Source organism: Eschrichtius robustus, chromosome 2 (genome assembly GCF_028021215.1).
Source record: "Eschrichtius robustus isolate mEscRob2 chromosome 2, mEscRob2.pri, whole genome shotgun sequence".
NCBI classification, from domain to species: Eukaryota; Metazoa; Chordata; class Mammalia; order Artiodactyla; family Eschrichtiidae; genus Eschrichtius; species Eschrichtius robustus.
The window spans coordinates 127,888,117-127,910,899 of NC_090825.1; the positions used below are offsets into that span (position 1 = coordinate 127,888,117).

Below are 22,783 nucleotides of genomic sequence, written 5' to 3' on the forward strand. Positions count from 1 at the left end.
TATGGTGAATAAATTTCACCTGGGGAAATTAGAAGAGGATTCATGAAGACTTGAAGGCTTCTGGGAGTGGAGCCAGCATTCCAGGCAAAAGAAACAATATGAGCCCAGAGGTATGAAAGTACAGAGGATGTTTGGGGAAAGGTACCTCTTCCTGTGTGGTTGGAGCATAGGGTGCATGTCAGGGGGTGGAAGGAGATGAGAACCTCGAATGTGGACATACAGAGTTTGGTTTCACTCCATGAAGTGGGGAGCAATTACATGTTTAAATGCAAAGAGGTGTTGTTTGGTGTCCCCTCTCTTCCTCCCCTCCCACGCTGACACTCAGTGTCCGTCGGGCCATCCTCTGGGGCCTCTCCCAGGCCCCATTCTTTCTGTACCTGATCTAGTTCTTATTAAATGTGGCTCTGAGAAATTTTATCATGAGAGAGTTTGGTTGAGTGGCTACAAGTCAGAGTCAAGTCTGTAGTGTATTAATTGATAAAATAATCCATGTTCATAGATGACTGGGGGAGGGGGAGATAAGAACCCACGCCAGAGTCTGTGCCCCTCAAAAGTGCAAAATTGCAGATCCTTACCGTGAGCACAACATCACCCATGATGGCATTCTCTAAGACCCTCGTGCTGTACAGATCCTGGGAGAATCTGGGCCGGTGTTCGTTGACATCAGTGATATTGACCACGATTGTGGTCATGTCACTGAGGGAGGAGGAGCCCTTCCGGCTGCACTCGATGGATAGGAAGTACTTGGGGCTTGTCTCAAAGTCCAGGCTCTTATTGACGTACAGGATCCCTGAGGAAACAAGGGGTGATGGGAGCACTGAGGCAGTTGGGACCACAAAGGCAGAGTACTGAGGGGGTCTTGAGCCAAACCCCAGGAGAAGCAGCTCAACTGGGTTGGGAGAGACAGAGCTCCTGCATCACCTCCTCCATCATCTCACCTCCCTCTTCATTTTCTCTCTCCCATAGCCTCCCCCTTCCCCTCCATCTCCTCTCATTTTCCTTATTACCATTCTCAACAGCAGTGTTTCTCTCATTTATTTATGTATAATTTCATTGAAATCTCATTTAATTCTATAATATTGACTCTATCTCATGTAGATCTCTAATAACCCTATAGAGCAGGAACAAGTGTGATTTCCATTTTCTAGGTAAGTCAGCTGATGCTCCGAACATCTATGTGACTTGCCCAAGCTCAGTCAGCTGGTAAATGACAGAACTTAGATTATAGAGTTTTATAATACCCAAAGCTGTTTAACAAATTATTAGGGCAGAGATTTATTATTGTGAACACTGGAAAATAAAAGAACAACGATTTATCCTGCCATTCCTGGATAACTGAATAGTTAATGGTAGAAAACTCTTCTTTATAAAATAATTCCAGTTAGTAAATGAATGAGGAATGATAAGGTTAGAAAAATCACCATTTTGCAGCCCCTAATGAAATAATGTGTCTGGGAAATTATCATTAAAGGCTGTTAAAACCATTAGAAGAAGAGCTGGATGGATCAGGCTGACAACCCCCGAACCCACCATCAATCTTGACCTCAGAAAAAAGAACCAATCAGCCATTATGTGCCTCCTCATGTGGTGCAAAGGAGAGCCCAGCATCATTTATGAAGCTTTGTTGGCAAAAAATTGAGCTTGAAGCGCATCAAGGTCTTTGATCCAAATGTCATTTATAATAAATACAGGGGCTAGAGGGATATGTTATATGACACCATAAAGATACAATTAGCCAATCCAAAATTATTTTAAAAATCCTGCCTCACACACGACCCCAATATTTCATTAAATAAATGGCAGCAGGAAATAAAGAGGGAGAGGAAAACATTAGAGGTTAAAAGAGGCTTAAGATACTGCCTATCAACCAGATGCAATATGTGGACATTTGGGGGATGTTGACAAGCAAATCAACTTCTAAAAGACATTTATGAGATAATCTGAAAAATTGTCTGGCTGGGTATTGGACTGTATTAAGGAATTATTATCTTTTGGGTGTGATAATGGTATTATGGTTGTGTTTATACAAGGAGTCCTTATCATTTAGAAAGAGATACACACCAAAGTATTTACAAACCAAATGATATCATGTCTGGGATTTGCTTTAAAATAACTCAGCAGTGGGTGGATATGGGGGGCAAAGATGAAACCAGACTAGACAAATATTGATAATTACTGAAGCTGGGTGATAGGAACATGGGGTCCATTATACTGTTCCCTCTATTTTTTATATGTTTAAAGTCTCTGTAATAAAAACTAAAAAAATACTGCTCAACAGTAAGGCGGCTGCCTTAGGAGGTAGAGCGTGCCGTTGCAGAGGTGTTATGGTGAGGAATCCACATGGAGCCTGGTCTGACCTGAGCAGCCTCTGAATCCTCCGTTCCATGGGATTCTGGGAGTCTGACTTAGATCCTTCTGTGGCTAGGAGGATAGAAGAAAGCCGGTTTCCTAGTTCTCTCTCTTTATGAGACTAAGGGCAAATTCGGGGGTCCCCGGATGTTTCGGGAAGGCTTCAGGAGGGAAGCAGGCAGCCTTGCCTTGGGCTGCTTAAGCCCCAGATTCTAGCAAGTGCTTCATGCCTCGGCAGCCAAGGATGGAGGGTGGCTTCAGCCTCCCGGGGCTGGGTGTGAGCCAGGACTGTGAAGCTGCAAACTGGGAGGAGAGAGTCCTCAACAGAGGCTTTGGTGGGGATGTAGTGGAATGAGGGCTGTTTCCATATAAGCTGGCCCCATGCTGCAAGAAGGGACTTGGTACCTGGAGAGATGGAGAGTGAAGAAGGGGCTGAAGGATACTGGGAAGGGACTATGGTATGCGCGGAATCCAGTGTTCCCCAAGACTCTGTGTGTGTGTGTGTGTGTGTGTGTGTGTGTGTGTGTGTGTGTGTGTGTGTGTGTGTGTGTGTGTGTGTGTGTAGGGGGGCTGCTTCCTCACCTGTGCGGGCATCCAGGCGGAACCGCCCCTGCTCGTTCCCGCTGACCACGCGGTAGCTGGTCTTCTCGGCACCCGGGCGAGTGAGGCTGGCCAGCCGCAGAACCTCCGTGCCACGCTGGGCGTCCTCGGGCACCTGCACGCTGTGCTCGGTGTTCAGGAACACGGGCAGGTAGTCATCCAGGCCCACCACGGAGATGGTGACGGTGCCCAGCGTGGACAGCGGTATTGGGGTGCCCAGGTCAGAGGCACGGACGGTGAGCTCCAGTGCTGCCTGTGGCCTGACCCGCAGCGGCTTCTCCAGGCGGATCACGCCCGTGGTGGCCTCGATGGAAAAGCGGCCTTCGGCAGAGTCCGTGAGAGAGTAAACCACCTGGGCATTGGTGCCTGTGGGGGGCAGACAGAGCGCATGATTCATACAGAGGGACCCTCCTCTGGCCCTGCCTGCTGCAGAGCTTTCAGCCAGAGGAGGGCCTGGCGGGCAGGGTCCCCATAAAGGCTAACATGCTTAGGCTGTTAGCAGTGAGACTCTCTCATGTGAGAGTTCTTGACTAGGATGGGGTTCAAGGCCTCATAGAAAGGTTCTTATGAAGGGGAGGGTTGTTCTGCAAACCCTTAAGGATATCTGAAGCTGTTTATGTGGAGGTTAGGGTCCAGTGTCAGCTCACAAAATAAAAATTGTGCAAGATCAAAAGCACCCATAGTGAGTTCTTTGGTTGTGATAGAACAATCCTGTATCTTGATTGTGGTGGTGTTTGCGTACATATTCAAATGCGAGCATATAGAAACTGTGAAATCTGAATAAGACTGGAGTCCAATTACCAGTAATGTCCCAGGGCCAGTTTCCTGGCTTTGATATCATACTGCAGATGCTGCCTTTGGGGGAAGCTGGGTGAAGGGTGCTGGGCCTCTCAGTACTATTTTTGCAACTTCCTATGAGTCTATAATTATGTCAAAATAAAACAAAACAAACAAACAAAAAAACACACACCCACGGAAAGTTCTTAGTAAATCAAAGCATGTAGTGTTTTTCCAGCTCTGACTCAGGTGCTATTATTTCCTTTGGTTGTGGACCAGATGAAGCAGTTGGCTCGTGTAGGGACCATAGGGTCTGAAGAACACCAACATTTAGTGCTCAGCCATGAGAGCCTTACCCAGTGGGAAAAGCACAGGCTCTGAGTCTATAGGGATTGAGTCTTATACACACGTGGGGACACACAGCCCTTTCATTGAATTTACATGAAATAAATGTGCATACTATGCACATTCTCCCATGTATGAATTTTCTGGAGAGAGAGAGAGGTGCTGGTCAGGCTACATTTGGAATATTGAGGTGGAATATTTGGGTTAGAATAATAATAACAGCTTTGAAGCGTTAATGGTTAATTGGTGCAAGGCCACAGGACGAATCCTAGAAGAGAGGTGGGATTGGAAACACGAGATTGAAGAAACTAGGGCCCTTCTACCCAGAAAGGGAACCTTGAGGCTGGAGCAGATAGTCACCGCCTCCTAGTCTCTGAAGGGCTGTCATGGGCGAGGGTCTGGGAGATCTGTGTGGCTGCAGAGGGCAGGACCGTGATTGACAGATGTCTGCTTCAAAAAGGTAACACTTGATAATTATCTGAGGTACCATGGAAGGAAGGGGCTGCCTAGGAAGTAGGGAGCTTCCTGTCCCTGGAGGTGTGCAAGCACTGGCTAATTGAGCATTTGCAGGGCCTTAGATGTTAGATGCCTTTGCACTGCTATTTGCCCTCCCTAGGACCCCTGCATTCCTCCAAAATCTCTCACCTTCCTCAATGCCAAGCTAAAACTCACTTCCTCTAAGAAGTCTTAAATTTACTCTGTTGGTGTCAAACAAAGCAGGGTGTTTTGATTCCTCTTTTAACACCATCATCATCTTCATCATTGTCATATCCTATGTTCCTCTGGCAACTTTGACCCTGAGGGTATTTTTTACCCCACCTAAATTATAAAATGTAATTCAAGAAAATTGGATGTGTATATATATATACACACACGTATATGTGTCTATATATATATATATATATATATATATATATATATATATATAAACATGTATATATATACATATATCTATAGATATAGAGAGCTCCACAATGAAACACTTCATGATGTCAGAAGCTATAATTGGTATAATATGGAATGAAGACTCCTGGATGAATCCAGTTTGCCTTGTAAATAGTAAAAGGAAAAGAATTAACCCTAATGAAAACAATGTCATTAAAATTAAAATGCAAAATAAAATGTAAAATATTCCACTTCATTGACTAGAAAATTGATCCAAGAATTTAATAGACTTAATGGAGTTTGTGCCCTAAGTTTCTTTCTTGTGGCCAATTAATCAGCTGAATAATTCTGATTGGTATATTTCACATTAAATGTTTGTATTCAAATGTCCTTGAGGTTAAATGGTGGAATTGAAAGGGCTCCAGGTCTAAGTGGCAGTGAGAAACAATGAGGCTGAAATGCCCCATACCAGCTTTGAAACATTGCCAAATGCCCCATACCAGCTTTGAAACATTGCCAAAATCTTTCATACCTAGAACTTAGGTATGCAGTTTGTGGACATTTTCTACTTGTACGTGTCTGTAGGCTCAGGAGTGAGGTATTGCCAGTCTCAGAGCAACACAGAGAAAGCCAAACCCTCGCCCAGGGTGATCCTGTAAGCAAATGGCCTCCAATCCTTCTTTCTCACCTTGGTCTGGGTCCCGGGCCAATACCACTGCAATGGGGGTCTTCACCGTGGTGTTGTCGAAGACCGCCACAGCACAGTGGCTGGGGAAGAACCGGGGGGCGTTGTCATTCACATCCTCCACGTGAAGGGTCACATCTGCCTGGCACGATTGGCCGCCTCCATCCGTCGCCTTGGCAACAAGGCTGTACGCATCCTTCTTCTCTCGGTCTAAGGCTGTGAGTGTGGTCAGCTCCCCTGGCCGGAGAAAGGACAGCAAGTGAGTTTTCTCTGGGGTCCATGACCCCAGCATGTGACTTCCCGATGTCTATGTGAGACAAACCCAGCCATACGGTATGCTGTCACAGAGAAAAGGGGTCAGTCCTGTGTACAAATTGTTAGCAAAGAGGTTCATTCTTGTAGCTTCCCACACCTGCTCGCCTCCCTAGTCGCATTCCACCACCACATCCCCAATTTAAGATCCACGCCAACAAGCTACAAAGAGGCACAACATTTTAAAAGGCCAGTTAGGCAATTTCTAACAGCATATAAAATGGGTTTATCCTTTGGCCTGCAGTTTTACTTCTAGGAATGTATCCTATAGAATAATCAACCCAAAGATAAAATATACATATAGAGATATTCTCTGCAGCATTGTTTATAAATAGCAACATACTGAAAATATCCTGTGTCTTTCAAAAAGGTACTGGTTAAATGTATTATCATTTAGCTATATAGTAAAATACTATGCAACAGAAAAGGAATTATGATAGAGCTTTATGTACTGCCTTGTTAATAGCACCAAGATATTGCTATGAGAAAAAAGCAAGTCACAAAGTAGTATGCTACATAGAGATTTGGGGGATGCGTGGAAAACCGGTCTGATAGAATATATACCAAGAGTGCTTATCTTTGGGGGAGAGGCTGGTTATCATGAAGACTTTCCAATTTCCACATAATACATGCCTACGTGGTTTGAATTTTTGAATAATGAGCGTGTATTATTTCCATACTCAGAAAAACCGCCGAGTTTTTTTTTTTTTAAGACCCCACCGATCATCCTGCAGCTGGACAAACAGCAACAGAGATTAGGTCACCTACTTGGGGTGACTCAGTATGCCCATGCTGGGGTCAGAAAGGGTAATGCTGTCTCCTTTTTATTTATTTTATTTTATTTATTTATTTATTATCTATTTATTTATGGCTGTGTTGGGTCTCCATTGCTGCGCACGGGCTTTCTCTAGTTGCGTCAAGTGGGGGCTACTCTTCATTGCGGTGCGTGGGCTTCTCACTGCAGTGGCTTCTCTTGTTGTGGAGCACAGGCTCTAGGCGCGTGGGCTTCAGTAGTTGTGGCTTGGGGGCTCTAGAGCGCAGGCTCAGTAGTTGTGGCGCACGGGCTTAGTTGCTCCGTGGCATGTGGGATCTTCCCGGACCAGGGCTCGAACCCATGTCACCTGCATTGGCAGGCGGATTCTTAACCACTGCGCCACCAGGGAAGTCCCAATGCTGTCTCCTCCTATCCAGACAGCTTTCTGGGATGCCAGCTCTCACCTGCCACCTCCCTGCTCAGGAATCTCCAAGGCATCCTTCGAGCGACTGATTCCAAGTCAAGTGTCAGCAGCTGGCTCTCTGTCACCTGGGCCTTCTGTGCTGTCCGTCTCCACACCCTTCCTTGTAGCAGCAGGACAGGGATCCCTCCTTTTCTAAAGGAAGCAGTCTCTACCCTGTCTTCTCCACCAGATGCTCACAGGCCAACCTCTCCCAAGTATTCATGGTCCGCTCTGCTGGGCTCTCTGTTTCCCACTCTCCGCTTTGTCCCCTAACTGATAATAATTGACAATGGAAACCATATCTACTGAATTCTTATTATGTGCCAGACCTGGGCTAGATTTCTGTATACTTTATTTGTTGGGATCCTTGCAACAATGCGATGAGATTTTATCTCAATCTGCAGCATACAATCTTGAGATCATGTCTTTGACCATGACTCTCACCTGCTTGAATCCTTTAATGGCTCTAAAGGTGGGATTTGGCCCCCCTGCTCAGAGGGCCTCATCCTTTGATCTCTCTCCCTCCCCCCGTTCTGTGTACCAATTTCTGGCTATCTCTCAGTTCCTCAGATGTGCGTGCTCTTTCCCAAAACAAGGTCCTCGTATAAAATCTCCTTCTGCCTTGAATATCCATCCCTACCACTCCCTTACCCCCTGGCTACATTTCCTCAGAGAAGTTTTACTTAACCCTGATCCCAAATTTAAGTCCTACTGTCAAACCTCCCCTAGCATCCTGCATTTTTTCTTAGCACACGTCAAACCACTGATTCAATGACTGCCTTTCCCACTGGATTGTAAAGACCTAGGTCTTGTCTTATCAGTTTATGTCCGTAGCATCTAGTGAATGCTCGACACACAGTGCCAATATATGTTTGCTGAGCGGATGGATGGATGGATAAGTAAATTCCTGTGTCTTTTCTAAGGAGCCTGGGTACTGGGCACTGGTTATTCAGTGTATAAGTTCTTTGCTTGATCCTGCAGCTCAGGAAACCTACCTGTGTGAGGATCCAGCTTAAATTCATCTGCCCCAGGACCATGCAGTGAATATGTGATCTGAGCATTGGTATCGGAGTCCAAGTCTGTTGCAGAAACTTTCAAAATGAAGTGTCCTAGAGGTACATCTTCACTGACTTTGCCAGTGTAGAGAAGCTGGAGATAGAAGACAAAGAAGAGGGGGATTATGGGAGATGCACTGAGATTCAGAGAGAGGCAGAGTGACAGAGAGGGAGACAGAAGCAGAGAGAGAGATTAGAGAGCAGAGATGGAAGGGGATAGGGGAGAGAAGCAGAGAGAGAGAGAGAGAGGAGAACAGAATAAGATGGAACGTGCAAGGAAAATAGAGGTTAAAAACAAGGAGAATGATGACAAGAGACATAGTCAGAAAAGCAAAGAATGAGAGAGAATTTCCACCATCTGAAAGCTCACACTCAGGGCTAGAAGGACCTGCCACAATCTGTTACTCCACAGGGGCCACATTGCAGAAGGGGTGGCACAGGGGAGAGGCTGGAGTTCCCTGAGAACCCAGTGCTCTTCCAGCTGCTGGCTCTGGGCACAGCTTCCAAGCAAACCAGTCCCCCCACTGCATGGTGTGGCTGAGCATGGACACCTGTACGTGCTCCAGGTGGGGGCTTTGTGCCTGGGGGGCTGTGTGGAGACAGACCCCAGGCCTCCTTCCCCTGGCTCTGGTGATGCTATTGACCACCTCTGAGAAGGCCAGGGTGAACTTGGCCCCAGCCTCTTCCAGCATGGGGAGGGTGCAGGCTGGTTGGAAGGATGCTGAGGGGAAAGAGGAGGAAGGTGTGGCTACCATTCTCCCCCAAAAGGCTGCCCTTCTGAGACCACCCAAAAATTGGTCATCTTGGATCCTGCAAAGACTTTTTCCATGCACCCCACTTGATAACCCAGGTTCTCTTTTTCTACTCTGCTTCTATGAGGTTGGAGCGTGGAAGACAGTGGAAGAAAAGGTGATAGGATATATGATTTTTGTGTGTTCCAAGGTGTGTGTCCGTATATATGTGTGTGGACAAATAAAGTATGAAGAATTGAAGTATATATATATTCACATGCATATGTAAGTATGTGTGAGTTATAGATGTACATTTGTGTATATGGATGGGTATACTTATGGATGAATGTTGTGGGTATGTAGGTGTATGCTTATGTGTATCCTTGTGTGTATATATATATATATATATATATATATATATATATATATATATATATATAGGTATTTGCATATTTATAGAGAGTTGTACATGATCCTTTGACTATGCATGTGTGTGAGTACCTACGTATTAGTTTGCATTTATGTATATATACTAAATAGCTGGATTTTATATAAATTTGAATTATGCTAATTTGATGTTATAAAATTTAAATGTTAATAGTTTAACTTTATCTGCAAACTTTGAAGTAATGCAAATCTCCCTAAAGTTAAAAATTATTTACTGTGTTTAAAAAAAATGTTTAAAAGAAATGCTACATGACAGTGGTTGTTGATTTATGCCCTCTAAGAATGCAGTTCCTCTCCTTACGCATGTGCACGCGCGCGCGTGCGTGCGCGCGCGCACACACACACACACACACACACACACACACACCATTCAGCATTTTCCTTGGGAAATTTAGTGTTGAATTACATGAAGTCCTCAGGAAAGTCTCCCTTCTCAAAAGTGTAACTGCCCTGTCTGCATGTTTGTTTATACATATAACCTGGAGTAGGGTCTCTGTTGGTCTGTATAACCTATCCATATGTAGGGATAGGCCCATATAGGCATGGCGAGTGGTGTGGGGCGTCTCTGGGGCAGGTCTCTTTGGATGTATTTGATAACAATGAGCCATGCTAACAAGCTGAGCAGTGGAGGGGCTTTCCCACTGGGCATAGCAGGCTGTTTGGAGAATGAAGAAGTTACTCTACTTCTGGATATGTTTTGCGGAGAAAAGGATCTTTTTATGGAGTGTAGGGGAAGAGGTATGGACCATGGGTCCTAAAGAGCTTGGTGACATCCCTTTGCGGGGGGGGGGCAGGAGGAATCACCTAGAATCGCCCTTGCCTAGGGCACTAGTCTACGAGGCCAGCCAAGGAGAAGCAAGGGCAAGTGTGGTCAACGATGTCCAGTCCCAGAGATGGTACCCTGAGTTCTTCTCCTTCCTCTTGCCCTTCACTCCAGCTTCCTTGCCTCTACTCCTCCCCCACCCTCACCAGGCTCTCACCTCTGAGCACTGCGGGCTGTTATCATTGATGTCCAGGACAAAGATCTCCACGAGGACTGAAGCCTGGAACTTGCCATCGGAAGCTGTGATTCGGAGCAAGTACTTGGCCATGTGCTCACGGTCCAGGGTCTTCCTCGAGAAAATCCTCCACTCATCCCCAACTTGGCTGATGCCAAACTGGCCCAGGGGGTCTCCCTCTAAAAAGATGGGACAGAGTTTCCTGAATCCAAGCAACAGGGACAAACCAGGCTTTGTGCCCTATGTGGCTGCCCACCTGACACTTTTTTTAGGATTGTTGGGAAAGGCAAAAATTTCCTCCCTTAACTAAGGACCCATAATTCTGCAACGAGTCAGTTTATCTGGTGTTATGAAGCCTCTACCAACTTCAAAGGCCTCCATTAAATGGAATTATCACTGCAAGAAACACTGCTCCAAAATATGTGGCTGAAGGGCAGGTTTTTTATTTTTGTGCATTGGAAGGCATCGGAGGAAGTTAAAGGGAAGCAGATTGCAATTCTAGAAAAGAACCGTCTAGTATCTAGTATCTGTTCAACAGTGGAGGGGTGGGAAGTGATCAGTAAAAACTCTCTGCGGGGGCTTCCTTGGTGGCGCAGTGGTTAAGAATCCGCTTGCCAATGCAGGGGACACGGGTTCGAGCCCTGGTCCGGGAAGATCCCACATGCTGTGAAGCAACTAAGCCCGTGCACCATAACTACTGAGCCCACGTGCCACAACTACTGAAGCCCGTGCACCACAGCAAAGAGTAGCCCCCACTCGCCGCAACTAGAGAAAGCCCGCACGGAGCAACGAAGACCCGATGCAGCCAAAAATAAATTAAATAAATAAATAAATAAATAAATAAACTCTCTGAGGCTTTATTTTATGACTGAGGACACAGGCTAAGTGGAGGTTCAGATGGATCACTAGATTTGCTTCTGAGTTACCTTTCCTTGATACCAATCACTGAGAGGAGAGATGGATTTTTGAGATTCTAAGATTCCAGAGTCCTAAGATTAAACTATTCCAAGCGTTGATGATATATTGACATTTATTATTCTATTATTCAGAGATTTTAAGACTTTTGTGTTTTTAAGAGTCTGATATTATAAGATGACAAGATTCTATTTCACTAAGACTCCATATTTCAAACAGCTCTGATCCAGGATCTGTCTCCAGGAGTCTATGATTCTTGGTTGGAACTTTAGGCTCATTAACTCTCCACCAGACAGATGTGATAGCAGAAGAAACCATGACTATGGGAATGGAATGACATGGTATCCGGGAGATGGGGAAAGGGACACTGAGGAGTAAAGAAACTCTCTTTTAGCCACCAATTGGCTCATTTAGCCACTGGGCAGAGATTGGGGAAATGTAGGTTTACAAGAGGTATCCACTGGGGAAAGCAGTTTGTAGGGTATGGTTTTAATCCAGCCCTGATGCAAGCTTGGAGTGTGACCTTGGCTGAGTTTCTTCCCCTATCTGGGCTTTGGTTCTCCCATGTATGAAATGAGGGGATTGGGCTGGAATCATATCCAAGAAAGTGTTTTTGCTCCAACACTTAAGTACTATGGTTGACTAGGCAGCGTTTTCTACTATCAACAACTTGCCCTAGGCAGAATACTACTCTACAAGGACAGTCACCTCACAGAGTTTTCATGGACCACACAACTATTGATTCCCTCTCTGCCTCCCAGAAGCTAACTGAGAACAGTTGCAGAATCTCACTTCTAGTCTATCTACTCCATCTAAGGTAATAAGAAATCCTCTTTACAATGCACTTCGCAATGTATAGGGGGCTCTCAAAGCTTTTTCAAGTTAGATCTTACCAGCATCCCTGTGAGTTGAATGAGAACAGGCATGCCAAGTCTATAGATGGAGCAGTTGAGGTCTTGGGAGGTTAAGTGATTTACCCAAGGTCACATTGCTAATGAGTGGCAGAGCCATGTCTTAGGGAACCTCTTATTGGACTTTTTTCAATGCACCCCAGTGCCTCTGTTCCAAGATAGGTGTACTTACCTGTGATATAGCAGGTGACCTGTCTGTTCTGCTCAGAGATATCAGCATCCAAAGTTTTAAGAGTGGCCACAGGTTCACCAGGTTCGCTGTTCTCAACCACAGATCCTCTGTAGTCTTCAGAAGCAAATCGGGGGGCATTGTCATTCTCATCTGTAATGGAGACTTCAACCAGGACCTGAGAAGATAGCTGGATGGTCCGGCCATGGTCATAAGCCACAACATAAAAGTGGTAGATCTGGCTGGTCTCACAGTCAAGTTCCTGGAGTGTGGTGATCCAGCCAGTTTCACTGTCAACGGCGAAGAGCTCATGGATATTGCTGCCAGGGTCCACTGGCAGCCTATAGCTCACCTGGCCATCATTCCCAGTGTCCTGATCATTGGCAGTCACTTGAATGACTGAGGTCCCCACTGGCATATTCTCAGTGAGAACAGCCTTATATGGATCAGCCTCAAATACAGGCCTATTGTCATTGACATCCTTCACTTGGATGTTGACAGAGACCAAGGAACCCAAGTAAGTGTCATTATGGGGGCAATGTGCCATCAAATCAATCTGGTACCATTTGGTAGACTCATAATCCATGGCCTTCCTCACCTTTAGAACCCCTGTGTTTTGGTCCAAGGAAAAGATGCCATCCTTGTTGCTCTCTGGTGTGGTGCCCTGCACTAGACTATAGATGACTGGATCTTGGGCTGCCACTGCTTTAACAGAACCAATTTCAGACCCTTCTGGAAGGTCCTCCGATGCAGAAAATGTATATAGAGGTTCAGAAAATTTGGGCAAGGATACTTCATTAGGAACCACCTGAAGTCGTAACAGCATGAGAGAGTTCCAGTGAGGAGGGCCCCCATCTTGGGCTTTGATTTTTAAGTCAAAAGCCCGATTTTCCAATCCCACCAGGCTCTCTTTCACCTTGACAACACCAGTGGTTGGGTTGACTTCAATGACCTCGTCTTCCAAGTCCTCCACTGAGTCCACTGAGTAGGTGACATCTGCATTCCGACCTTCGTCTGCATCATAGGCCAGCACCTGGATGACTGGGGAGTCTTTACTGACGTTGGATTGAATGGATACAGTGTACTCAGATGCTTTGAACCGTGGGGGGTTGTCATTTTCATCCGTGAGAATGATCTTCACAGTGCAGAAGGCCACTCGTCCTCCTCCATCCTGAGCCATGACCTTAATAGCAATGACTCTTTCTGTGGAATTTTCCCGATCCAATTTCTGCAGAGTGGTGATCTGGCCACTGGGGTTTATGGAGAACTTCTCACCTGCTAGTTTATTGATGATGGTGTAATCTACAGTGCCATAGGGACCACTATCTTTGTCTATGGCTAACAACTCAATCACCTTGGTTCCCACCTTTGCATTCTCAGCTAATTCTGCCTCATAAACATGCTGCTGGAACTCTGGGCTGTACTTGTTGGCATTTGTAGTATTGATATACACAGGCACAGTTGCTCGGAAGACCCCATCAGAAGCACCTACCCTCAAATTGTAAGAAGAGTACAAGTGCTTTTTGCAAAGGTTGAACATAGAAATTATTCCCGATGAACTGTTAATGGAGAAGTGCCTGTCCTGGTTGCCAGAAAGAATCAGGTACTCCAGGCGGGAGGCGTCCCTGCTGTCGGGGTCAAGAGCTTGGACTTTGAGAACCAGGTGTCCACAGGTTGCTAGCTCACTGACATTGGCTTCATAATGAGGTTGCCTGAACTCTGGGGGGTTGTCATTGATGTCAGACACATTGACAACCACAAGGGTTTCGCCAGTTAGTGGGGGGTCTCCTCTATCCATGGCCCTGACCTTCACATTAAAGTGTTGTTGGGCTTCATAATCCAGCTCTTGAACTGTGGACATCTCCCCTGTGCTCCCATTGATCTGGAAGAATTTGGAAACATCCGAGCCATCGTCTACAATCTGGTAAGACACATCACAGTTCTGCCCTGAATCCTGGTCAGAAGCCAACAGTTGGATCACAGGAGTCTGAGCAGGCAAACCTTCTGAGATTGAAGTGGTGTAGACCAATTGAGAGAAAGTGGGAGGATTATCATTGACGTCCTCCACCAGGACTTCTACCGTGGCTTCGGAAAATGACCCCAGAGCTGTGTCTGTGGCTCTGACTGTGAACACATGTTTGGTCTTAGACTCATAGTCCAAAGGGCCTGTCACTGTTAGGACACCAGTCTTAAAGTCAGCGGTGAACAGCATCAAGGGCTCTTCCTCCACAATGTTGTAGATGAGCCGGAGTCCCTCTGGACTCCGGGCCTGGGTGTGGAGAATTGGGGTATAGAGTGTGATATTTTCAGGCACTCTGACTTTGTAGTAAGGACTCTGAAACAGTGGGTTGGATTTATTTCTCACAATGACAAGTACCTCTTCCTCAGTCTGGAGGGATGGGGTTCCTCCATCTTGAGCAATGACTTTGAGGTGATACTTATTTAGAGCTTGATAATCAAAGGGTTTCTTTAATGATACGTCCCCAACATAGGGGTCGATTCGAAAATATCTGTAATCTTCTGCAAATGCATATGTGACAGCACCATTCACCCCCAAGTCCTGGTCAGTGGCAGATACCTGAAAGAGGACGTCCCCTGGCTCTGTGCCATCTTGGATGATTGTGTGGTAGGGCAGATGTTTAAATTCAGGGCTATTGTCATTGACATCCTCAACAGAGACTTGGACCAGAGCCTGAGCCACCCGCTGAGGTGTCCGACTGTCCCTCAATTCCACCGCCACCTCATGAGTGTCCTGCTGTTCTCTGTCAAACGCCACACCTCTTGTCTGCAACACGCCTGCTGATTTGACCATATGAAACATATCTGTGCCATTCAAGAGAAAGTAAGATAGGGTGTCATTCAAACAGTTGCCCTGGGCACCAAGAATCACCAGTGCCTTTCTGTCCAGCAAATTCTCCTTCACTGTTGCCCTGTAGACATCCTGGTCAAACTGTAAGCTTGTGTTAAGGGCTTGTGTCAAAGAAATTTTTACTAGTGCAGTATCTTGATACAGGCCATCAGAAGCCTTGACGATGAGCTCCCGAGAGAGTCCCAGCAAAGCAGGATTCAACACAGATACGCGACCAGTAATGGGATGGATGGCAACAGCTTCATCAGCATTGCCAGTTTTGATGCTATAATTGACTTCTGAGTCATCGTCACTGGCCTGCACCATGAGGAGCTCCATACCCTGGTGGATGGGCTTCAGTACTGCTACTTCATATATCTGGTCTGAGAACCTGGGAGGACAGTCATTTATATTTCTGACATTGATTATGACCTGGGCAGCCGTGGGTGCAAATAAGACAGGGCTTCCTTGGTCATGGACAAAGACGTTGAATTGGAAAGAGGGCATGCTCTCGTAATCCAACTCTAATACAGTGGTTAGGGTTCCCATGCTGGGATCGATTTTTAAAAACTTCAGAGCTTCTGGCTCCAAAATTTTATAGACCAACAAGGAATTAGCTTCTTTGTCACTGTCAGAGGCACGGATCACAAGGGGGTTGTTGTTTTCATCCACTATCATGCTGTTCAGTGCAGCTGCTTCACTAATTTGGCCCACAAAAGTCAACTTTGAGAACGTGGGAGCATTGTCATTTTCGTCAATGATATAAACAAGAACCATGACATCAGTAAATGCACCTGCCATATTGCTGCCTCGGATTTTCAGCTGGTAGGATGAAATTTTCTCATGGTCCAAGTTCTTCTGGGTAGAAATGAGTCCAGAATATGAGTTCATGGAAAATACACCATTCTTGTTTCCCTCTCTTAACTCATAGGTAACTTCTGAGGAGCTTGTAGCTGAGATAAGGAGGATTGGGGAACCAACAGGGATTGATTCAGGGATCTCTACAAAGTACTCGGAGTTTGAAAAGATGGGGGCACTGCTATCTGAGGGGTAGACATGAATGATCACTGTAGCCAGGTCATGCCATTGTGGGGAGCCTTGATCTTCTGCCTTCACTGTCAGAGTATACTGGGCATGATTTGCCTGATCAAGTGTCTGTGCTAGAGTTATGATGCCTAGTAGGGCATTGATGTTGAAGAAACCTTCGCTGTTCCCTGAAACAAAAGACAAGATAAATTGAAGTTTACCACACCCTCAAGAGGTACCAACTAGGCTTTCTAGATCAGTAAAAGGCAATCGCACAGAAGTTGGACAGGGCAAAATCCACATCCTGCCCCACCCTGGATTTAATTATGATATAATGTGTAGGGTAGATATATACTTTACAAAATTCCTTATGTGGTTTTCATATTAGGTGCTCCATAAATAGAAGCTTCAATGATCACTAAGTGTTTGGGCTGCAACTTAAGCTATAAACCAAAGCAGTAGTAGGTTTTTGGAGCAAAGAAACGAGACATACTTTGTAGGAAAAGCACACTCCACTCTGTATTTCAGTGTTGACTTTTACAGGACAAACTTCAGTTACATTATTTAGAATTTTAACCCATTCTTTAGATAACTTGTAATAGCTTTGATTATATACTTGATAGATGAATATTGTAAATATGGAGTCATAAATTGTCAAAACTGATACGGACTGGAAAAACCACCTTGTCTAGTCCTCGTATAGTCTATTGTGGGAAAGTCCATTGTCAGGCTTGGGAGTGAGTGGCAACGGGTTGAGTGGGGAGGGACTGGGTAGCACACACAGATCTTGAGGCTTCTGATCAAATGCCCTTTCCACCACACCTGGATTTCCTAAAATTCAGGCATTCTCACACCACCTTTACAATTTTTTTTAATATTCAGCCACTACCTATACAATAGTATAGTATATGATTTATATCATTATTTAATGGATATTTTACTCTAAATTGGTTTATTTTTTAAATTTAAAATATTTTTAACAGGCAACTTTATATTGGTACTTTAAAAAGAAAACCATTATTGCTTGTCATAAATAAGAGGTTACCGTAAAAACCAGTCAATGGAAAATATTTTCTTAAAATCTATTGCTTGCTAAAAGGGTCTGGGCCTGAGAACTACAGGCTTTCTTTGGCGAAGAGTAGAGAGTATTAGAGAACTGAAGAGATTCTAGTACCCAAAGGAGTCTTCCTTGACTTATGAGGAAGCCCAAATGAGAATCGAAAATGGAGTAATTTCTCCATGTCTGATTACCTATCATTTTTGTAATCCTTTTTAAATGTAATGTTTATTTAGATAAATACATAGTACCATTTCAAATTTAAGTTTTGAGGAAAGTTGTGATTATGCGACATTACATAGTTCACAAAAGATAATGTTGAAAACTAATCATATTTTCCTAAAAAAAAATTCTCAAAGTTATCACAGTTTTTAGAGTCTGACCTTACTTGGACTGCAACTATCCTTTTTTTCCTTTCCTTTTTTAATACTGTGGTAAGAACAGGTAACATGAGATTTTACCCTCTTGAATTTTTAGAGGTTAGAGTACAGTATTGTTAACTATAAGCACAATGTCATACAGAGATCTCTAGAACGTATTCAGCTTGCATAACTGGTACTTCTTTACAGTTTTATTGAGATATAATTGACATATAACATTGCATTAAAGGTGTACAACATAATTTGATATATATATAAGTATATATTGTGAAATGACCACCACAATAAATTTAGTTAACATCCATCACTTGACATAGTTACAAATACATTTTTTTCTTGTGATGAGACCATTACCTGTTTAACACCATGACGTACACCTGAATAATTTTGCTCAGGGGTACAGGTCCTTCACTCAGAGGAGTACTGCTTATTACTATTCTTATTTCATTTATCATATTTTATGATATTTTATTATTTCAGTGGCAAAGTAAATAGCCAGGCTTTACCACAAAACCTTCCATCTTATTCTCCCACTCATGGAAGCCCTTTTCCAGCTGACTAGTGAGGTGATTTCCCAATTTGCCTTTGTGATACAAATCCTACGTTCGGTCAAAGAACATGGTTTTAATGAGTAAACAGCAATTTAAAAGTAGTTCCATTAAAAGTAGCCAAGTAAACTATTTAACATAATCATAATTTTTTATTTTACTGCTGAGAGAAAAAATTAGGGAACAAAATCGTATATTCATTTTGATCTTACCACTGCAGAAAGATGCATAGAATAAAATAAGAGGGAAATACATGAAATTATTTTCTCTAGGTCATGAGAACCATGTCTGAATGTTATTTTCTCCTTCATACATTCCTGGTTTTTCCAGGTTTTAAAGAATCAGCATGTGTTACTTCTATAATCAGAAGAATATTTTAAAACTAACCCTATCTGTAAAATAAAATTAATGATATCAATGAGGTTGTTAGTGAGATAAAAGATGTGATTATACTTCATAAGTCACAAAAAGTAAGCAATTAATGGGTTATAATTTGTATTATTATTCCTCAGGGATGAATAGATTTCTGCCGTATGACACGGTATGACAACTTCCATTTCTTCAAAAAAAGAAAATGTAAAAAGTTCTGAATCCTTAAAGTATATAAGATACTGACAAGCAATAAATGAACATTATTATGCCCCTTTAGGGCAGAGAGCAAGTCACTCTCATCTTTGATTGTCCACAGCAGCTAGCTCTATGAAGTATTAATGAATATTAAAGATAACAATAATTATTTAATATCAATTATGAATTATCAGACATTACATAACTGAGAGCAAAATTTAAAGGAATACAGAGTGTTACAATTGTGTGTATTTTTCACTGGCATTCTCTGTCATCGACCTTAATCTAACCGTGATTAATTAGTTGGGTAGTGGATATTATCATTTTTGTCCTATTAACTACTTATAATTAACACTTATCAATGATAGTAATAACCCCTGGCACTTGTATAATATTTTACAGTTTACAGCATGTGTTAACATACATTTTCTCTTTTAATCTTTACAACGAGTTTCTGGCACAGATAATATTCCTATTTTTAAGGTTAAAAAATATATAATAGATGTGAAATCATGATGTGGCCTTAGAAGAAAATACTCCTAAAACTATGCCGTATATCTTATCAAGTATTTATAGGTCCCTTTTATTGTACATACACAAAGATGTTATCTTTTAAAATGTTGCATGGACTTCATAAGCATCCTTTACATGTGTGGTTGTTGGTGAATATATATGTATTCTCTATGTAAATTCTCCCATAACTTGAGTAATCCTTTGTTACTGTTCTTTCCACCTTTGAAAGTGCATTAACTTAGGTCACTATAGTCCCAGGGAGTGCTTTAGAATGATAATTTGCCAAAGCTTAGTGAGCTTGGCACTTGAATAACTTGCACATCCATGCCTCTGGTGCTTTCCCTTACTGCCAAGGTCCCTCCCCTCATGTCCCGAACTCAGGCCTCTCACCTTTGAGGAGGGAGTAGTGGACCTCAGCATTGGCTCCCCGGTCACCATCCATGGCTCGGATCTGGAGCAGCTCTGTTCCGGGGGCTGTGGTGTCAGAAACACTCATCTCATAGTGGAGCTGGGTGAAGCGAGGAGGGTGGAGGTTTCCATCCTCCACGTGAATGGACACCCACACAAAGTTCCTCTTGATGGGCATCTCCTGGTCGCGAACCTGTGGGTCCAAGGGGTCAATGGGATGAGCAGCAAGTGGAATGGGAGGAGGCACGGTTAGATTAAGGTCGATGACAGAGAATGCCAGTGAAAAAGGCACACAATTGTAACTCTCTGTATTCCTTTAAATTTTGCTCTCAGTTACGTTCTTTTTTCTTCTTAAATAAATTTATCGATTCGTGATTATTAGGCTTAGCTATTTTCAGGGATAATTCCGTTTCAGGAGAAAGGCAGAAATAAGCAGAGAAGCAGTATTTTCCAAATTGGTTCTCAGAGAATATTAGTTCTTCAAGATGTCAACACATTATTTAGGAAAAAAAAAATTCTATGGTCAAATAAATTTAGGGAGCACTGAACTAAAATGAAGTTGAAGTTTTCTTTGCTGCAGGACTTCTCAGAGCCTTTAATACATATTTAAGTGCCCAGATGATGATAAACTAACACATAAGAACCTTGAGTCGGGAAGGCTTGGCTCTGATTTGGGTTCCATTGTAAAGAACTGTATGATGGTGAGCAAGTCTCTCTTCCTCTATGGGCCTCAGGTGTAAGATAAGAGAAATGGGTGGGACCAGGGCTGGGACTAGAGTGAGGCAAATGAGGTATGTAGGGCATAAATTTAAGGAAGCTGTCACTCTCAGGGTCATAAAACTGCAGGCACGTGACCCTAAGAGTCAAGTCCTCCTTCATTTGTGCCCTATATACCTACTTGTTCTGGGTGGGATGGTCTCTGGGTCCCTCCCAGCTCTGACGCTATGTGAGTTTGTGTGATCATGCAGTCATGGAGCAAGGAGAGAATTCTTGGGGGATATTTGGAGTGAGCCCAGAAAAAGCCAAGTTTGCAGGGGGTTCTTTGGCAGCTGTCCCATCTCTTTCCTCACTCCCAGGCATCCATTATGGAAGGTGCCTCTGGCAGGCTGTGAAGTGTCACAACTCATCTCATGGATTATCATTATGAGCATCAGTACATCTGGCTCAGCAGGAGAAAGGGAACCTTCAGCACGCCTCCTAGCATGTCCACCCCACACATCGCATGCAAGCACATCCTTACCCAGTTTTTCAGTTAACTCACCATAACTGTCAGTGTGTGCTGGGAAGGCCCCGAGCCCAGGTCCAATTTCCCCACAGTTACCAGGACACCACTACTTGGGTCCAGCTGGAAGAGGCTGGCACTTCCCGGGTCTTGGCTGCCGTGTATGGTGTAGATGAGGCCCTTGCCCTTGTCTTGATCAGTAGCCTGGACTTGGAGGAGCTCAACTCCAGGCAGTGTGTCCTGGGGAACTCTGACCTCATAATGAGGCTTCAAAAACTGGGGCCGATGGTGGTTAACATTGGCAATCATGAAGATGTAGACCTAGGGAGGAGAATGAAAGAGAAGATAGACTGTAAGCTCCAGGGGGTCAGGAACCTCGTCTGTCTGGTTCTCCACCATAACAACTGGGCCTGGCACATAGCAGTCACTTGATAAATATTTGTTGAATGAATGATAGGATTTCAAAATCACAGGGCTTTCAGATGGTATGCAGTTCCGTGGTTTTCAAAAACAAAATTCTTGTTAAAGGGCCTTTTCTTCAGATGCAATTTTTTGGGTGAAATTCCAGTATATGAAACAAATAAAACTGGCTGAAACCAGAGTAGAAATCCAGAGCCCCACTTACCATCATTCCTTATGTCTATGGTAGCCCCTGTGGCACTCTACCTTTAATTAAAAACTGCTCATTTAGACAAAACCCCTCATTATATAGAGATCCACAGTGGGAACAAGAATTCTCCCAAGATCACAGACATAGAGAGTGATCAGACAAGACTAGAGCACAGAACCTTGATTCCAAATTCTGTATTCTTTGAGGTACACCACATGCACAGAGAGCCTTCTGTATCCTCATCCCAACCAAAGAGGCCCCAGTGTGCAATGGTGGCACAGTGGTGAGCACAGCTGCCTTCCAACCAAGGAGGCCTCCCATCTCCTCTCAACTCAGGGTTCCCAGTGAGGCCTCTCACCTGGGTGTCAATGGTGTGGGACCCATCAGTCACCTCCACGGTCAAGTTATAGCTTGACCTCCTCCTTGTATCGAGAGGCTTGGCGATGACAATGCTGCCTGTGGTCTTCTCAATGTCAAAGTCCATGTCCTTGTCCCCACCTGGACGGGTGGTAGGAGGAAAGCACACACGACCTCAGTGATGTAGGCAGTAGTAACACAAGCACTATGGGATGTGGCTGGCAGATCTAGAGGAGGTGGTAGTTGATCCTCTCAACTTATTGTCAAATTATTTTGAAGATCCAAGTGATGATTCAGGAAAAGGTACACTTATAAGGACTGAAGAGTCCCAGAGGAAGACCAAAATTTGCGCTAGAATGTATTCTGCTACCAGCATTGAAACATGCAGGAGTAATGGAGCTCTGCATCATGGCTTACAAGTAGTTTGCATAGTCTAAAGCAGCTTAGACACAGGAAAAAATGGAAGTAACTCTGTTCAACAAGAGGGAATTGTTTTAATAAACTATGAGAATCCAAAATATAGAATTAGCATGCAGCTATTTAAATGTCTGCTCGTAGAAATTTGTTTAGTGACATGGAAATATGTTCATGATATATTATATTTTAAAAGGTTATATGACAATATTTTCATATAATCCTAAGTGTATGGGTGTATAAAGAAAAAGACTAGAGGGAAACATAAAAATGATAACGGGATTATCTTCGGATTGGTGGGAGTTTAGGTGATTTTTATTCTCTTCTCTGTACTCATTTGTGTTTTCTAAATGTTCTATAAGAAAAAAAGTCAAATACTTAAAAAGAGCAGTGAATCAGAACCAGAAGTAAATCTAGGAGGTCAAAAAGCTTGAGAC

General features: G+C 43.8%; 2 protein-coding genes across 2 annotated transcripts in view; one reads left to right on the forward strand and one right to left on the reverse strand.

Annotated features, from left to right (window-relative positions):
• Window positions 1-22,783, forward strand: part of SLC36A1 (solute carrier family 36 member 1) — a 161,988-nt gene that overhangs the window by 91,969 nt on the left and 47,236 nt on the right. The gene's annotated exons all lie outside the window — the stretch shown is intronic.
• FAT2 (FAT atypical cadherin 2) overlaps window positions 1-22,783 on the reverse strand; it is a 61,460-nt gene that overhangs the window by 23,384 nt on the left and 15,293 nt on the right. The window contains exons 6-14 of the mRNA XM_068536241.1: window positions 21,934-22,073; window positions 21,005-21,286; window positions 19,726-19,936; window positions 12,400-16,458; window positions 10,384-10,580; window positions 8,166-8,319; window positions 5,645-5,878; window positions 2,932-3,315; window positions 576-790 (exon numbers count right to left, since the gene is read on the reverse strand). Coding sequence (XP_068392342.1) covers window positions 576-790; window positions 2,932-3,315; window positions 5,645-5,878; window positions 8,166-8,319; window positions 10,384-10,580; window positions 12,400-16,458; window positions 19,726-19,936; window positions 21,005-21,286; window positions 21,934-22,073 — 5,876 coding nt within the window. The remainder of the gene's footprint in view (window positions 1-575; window positions 791-2,931; window positions 3,316-5,644; window positions 5,879-8,165; window positions 8,320-10,383; window positions 10,581-12,399; window positions 16,459-19,725; window positions 19,937-21,004; window positions 21,287-21,933; window positions 22,074-22,783) is intronic.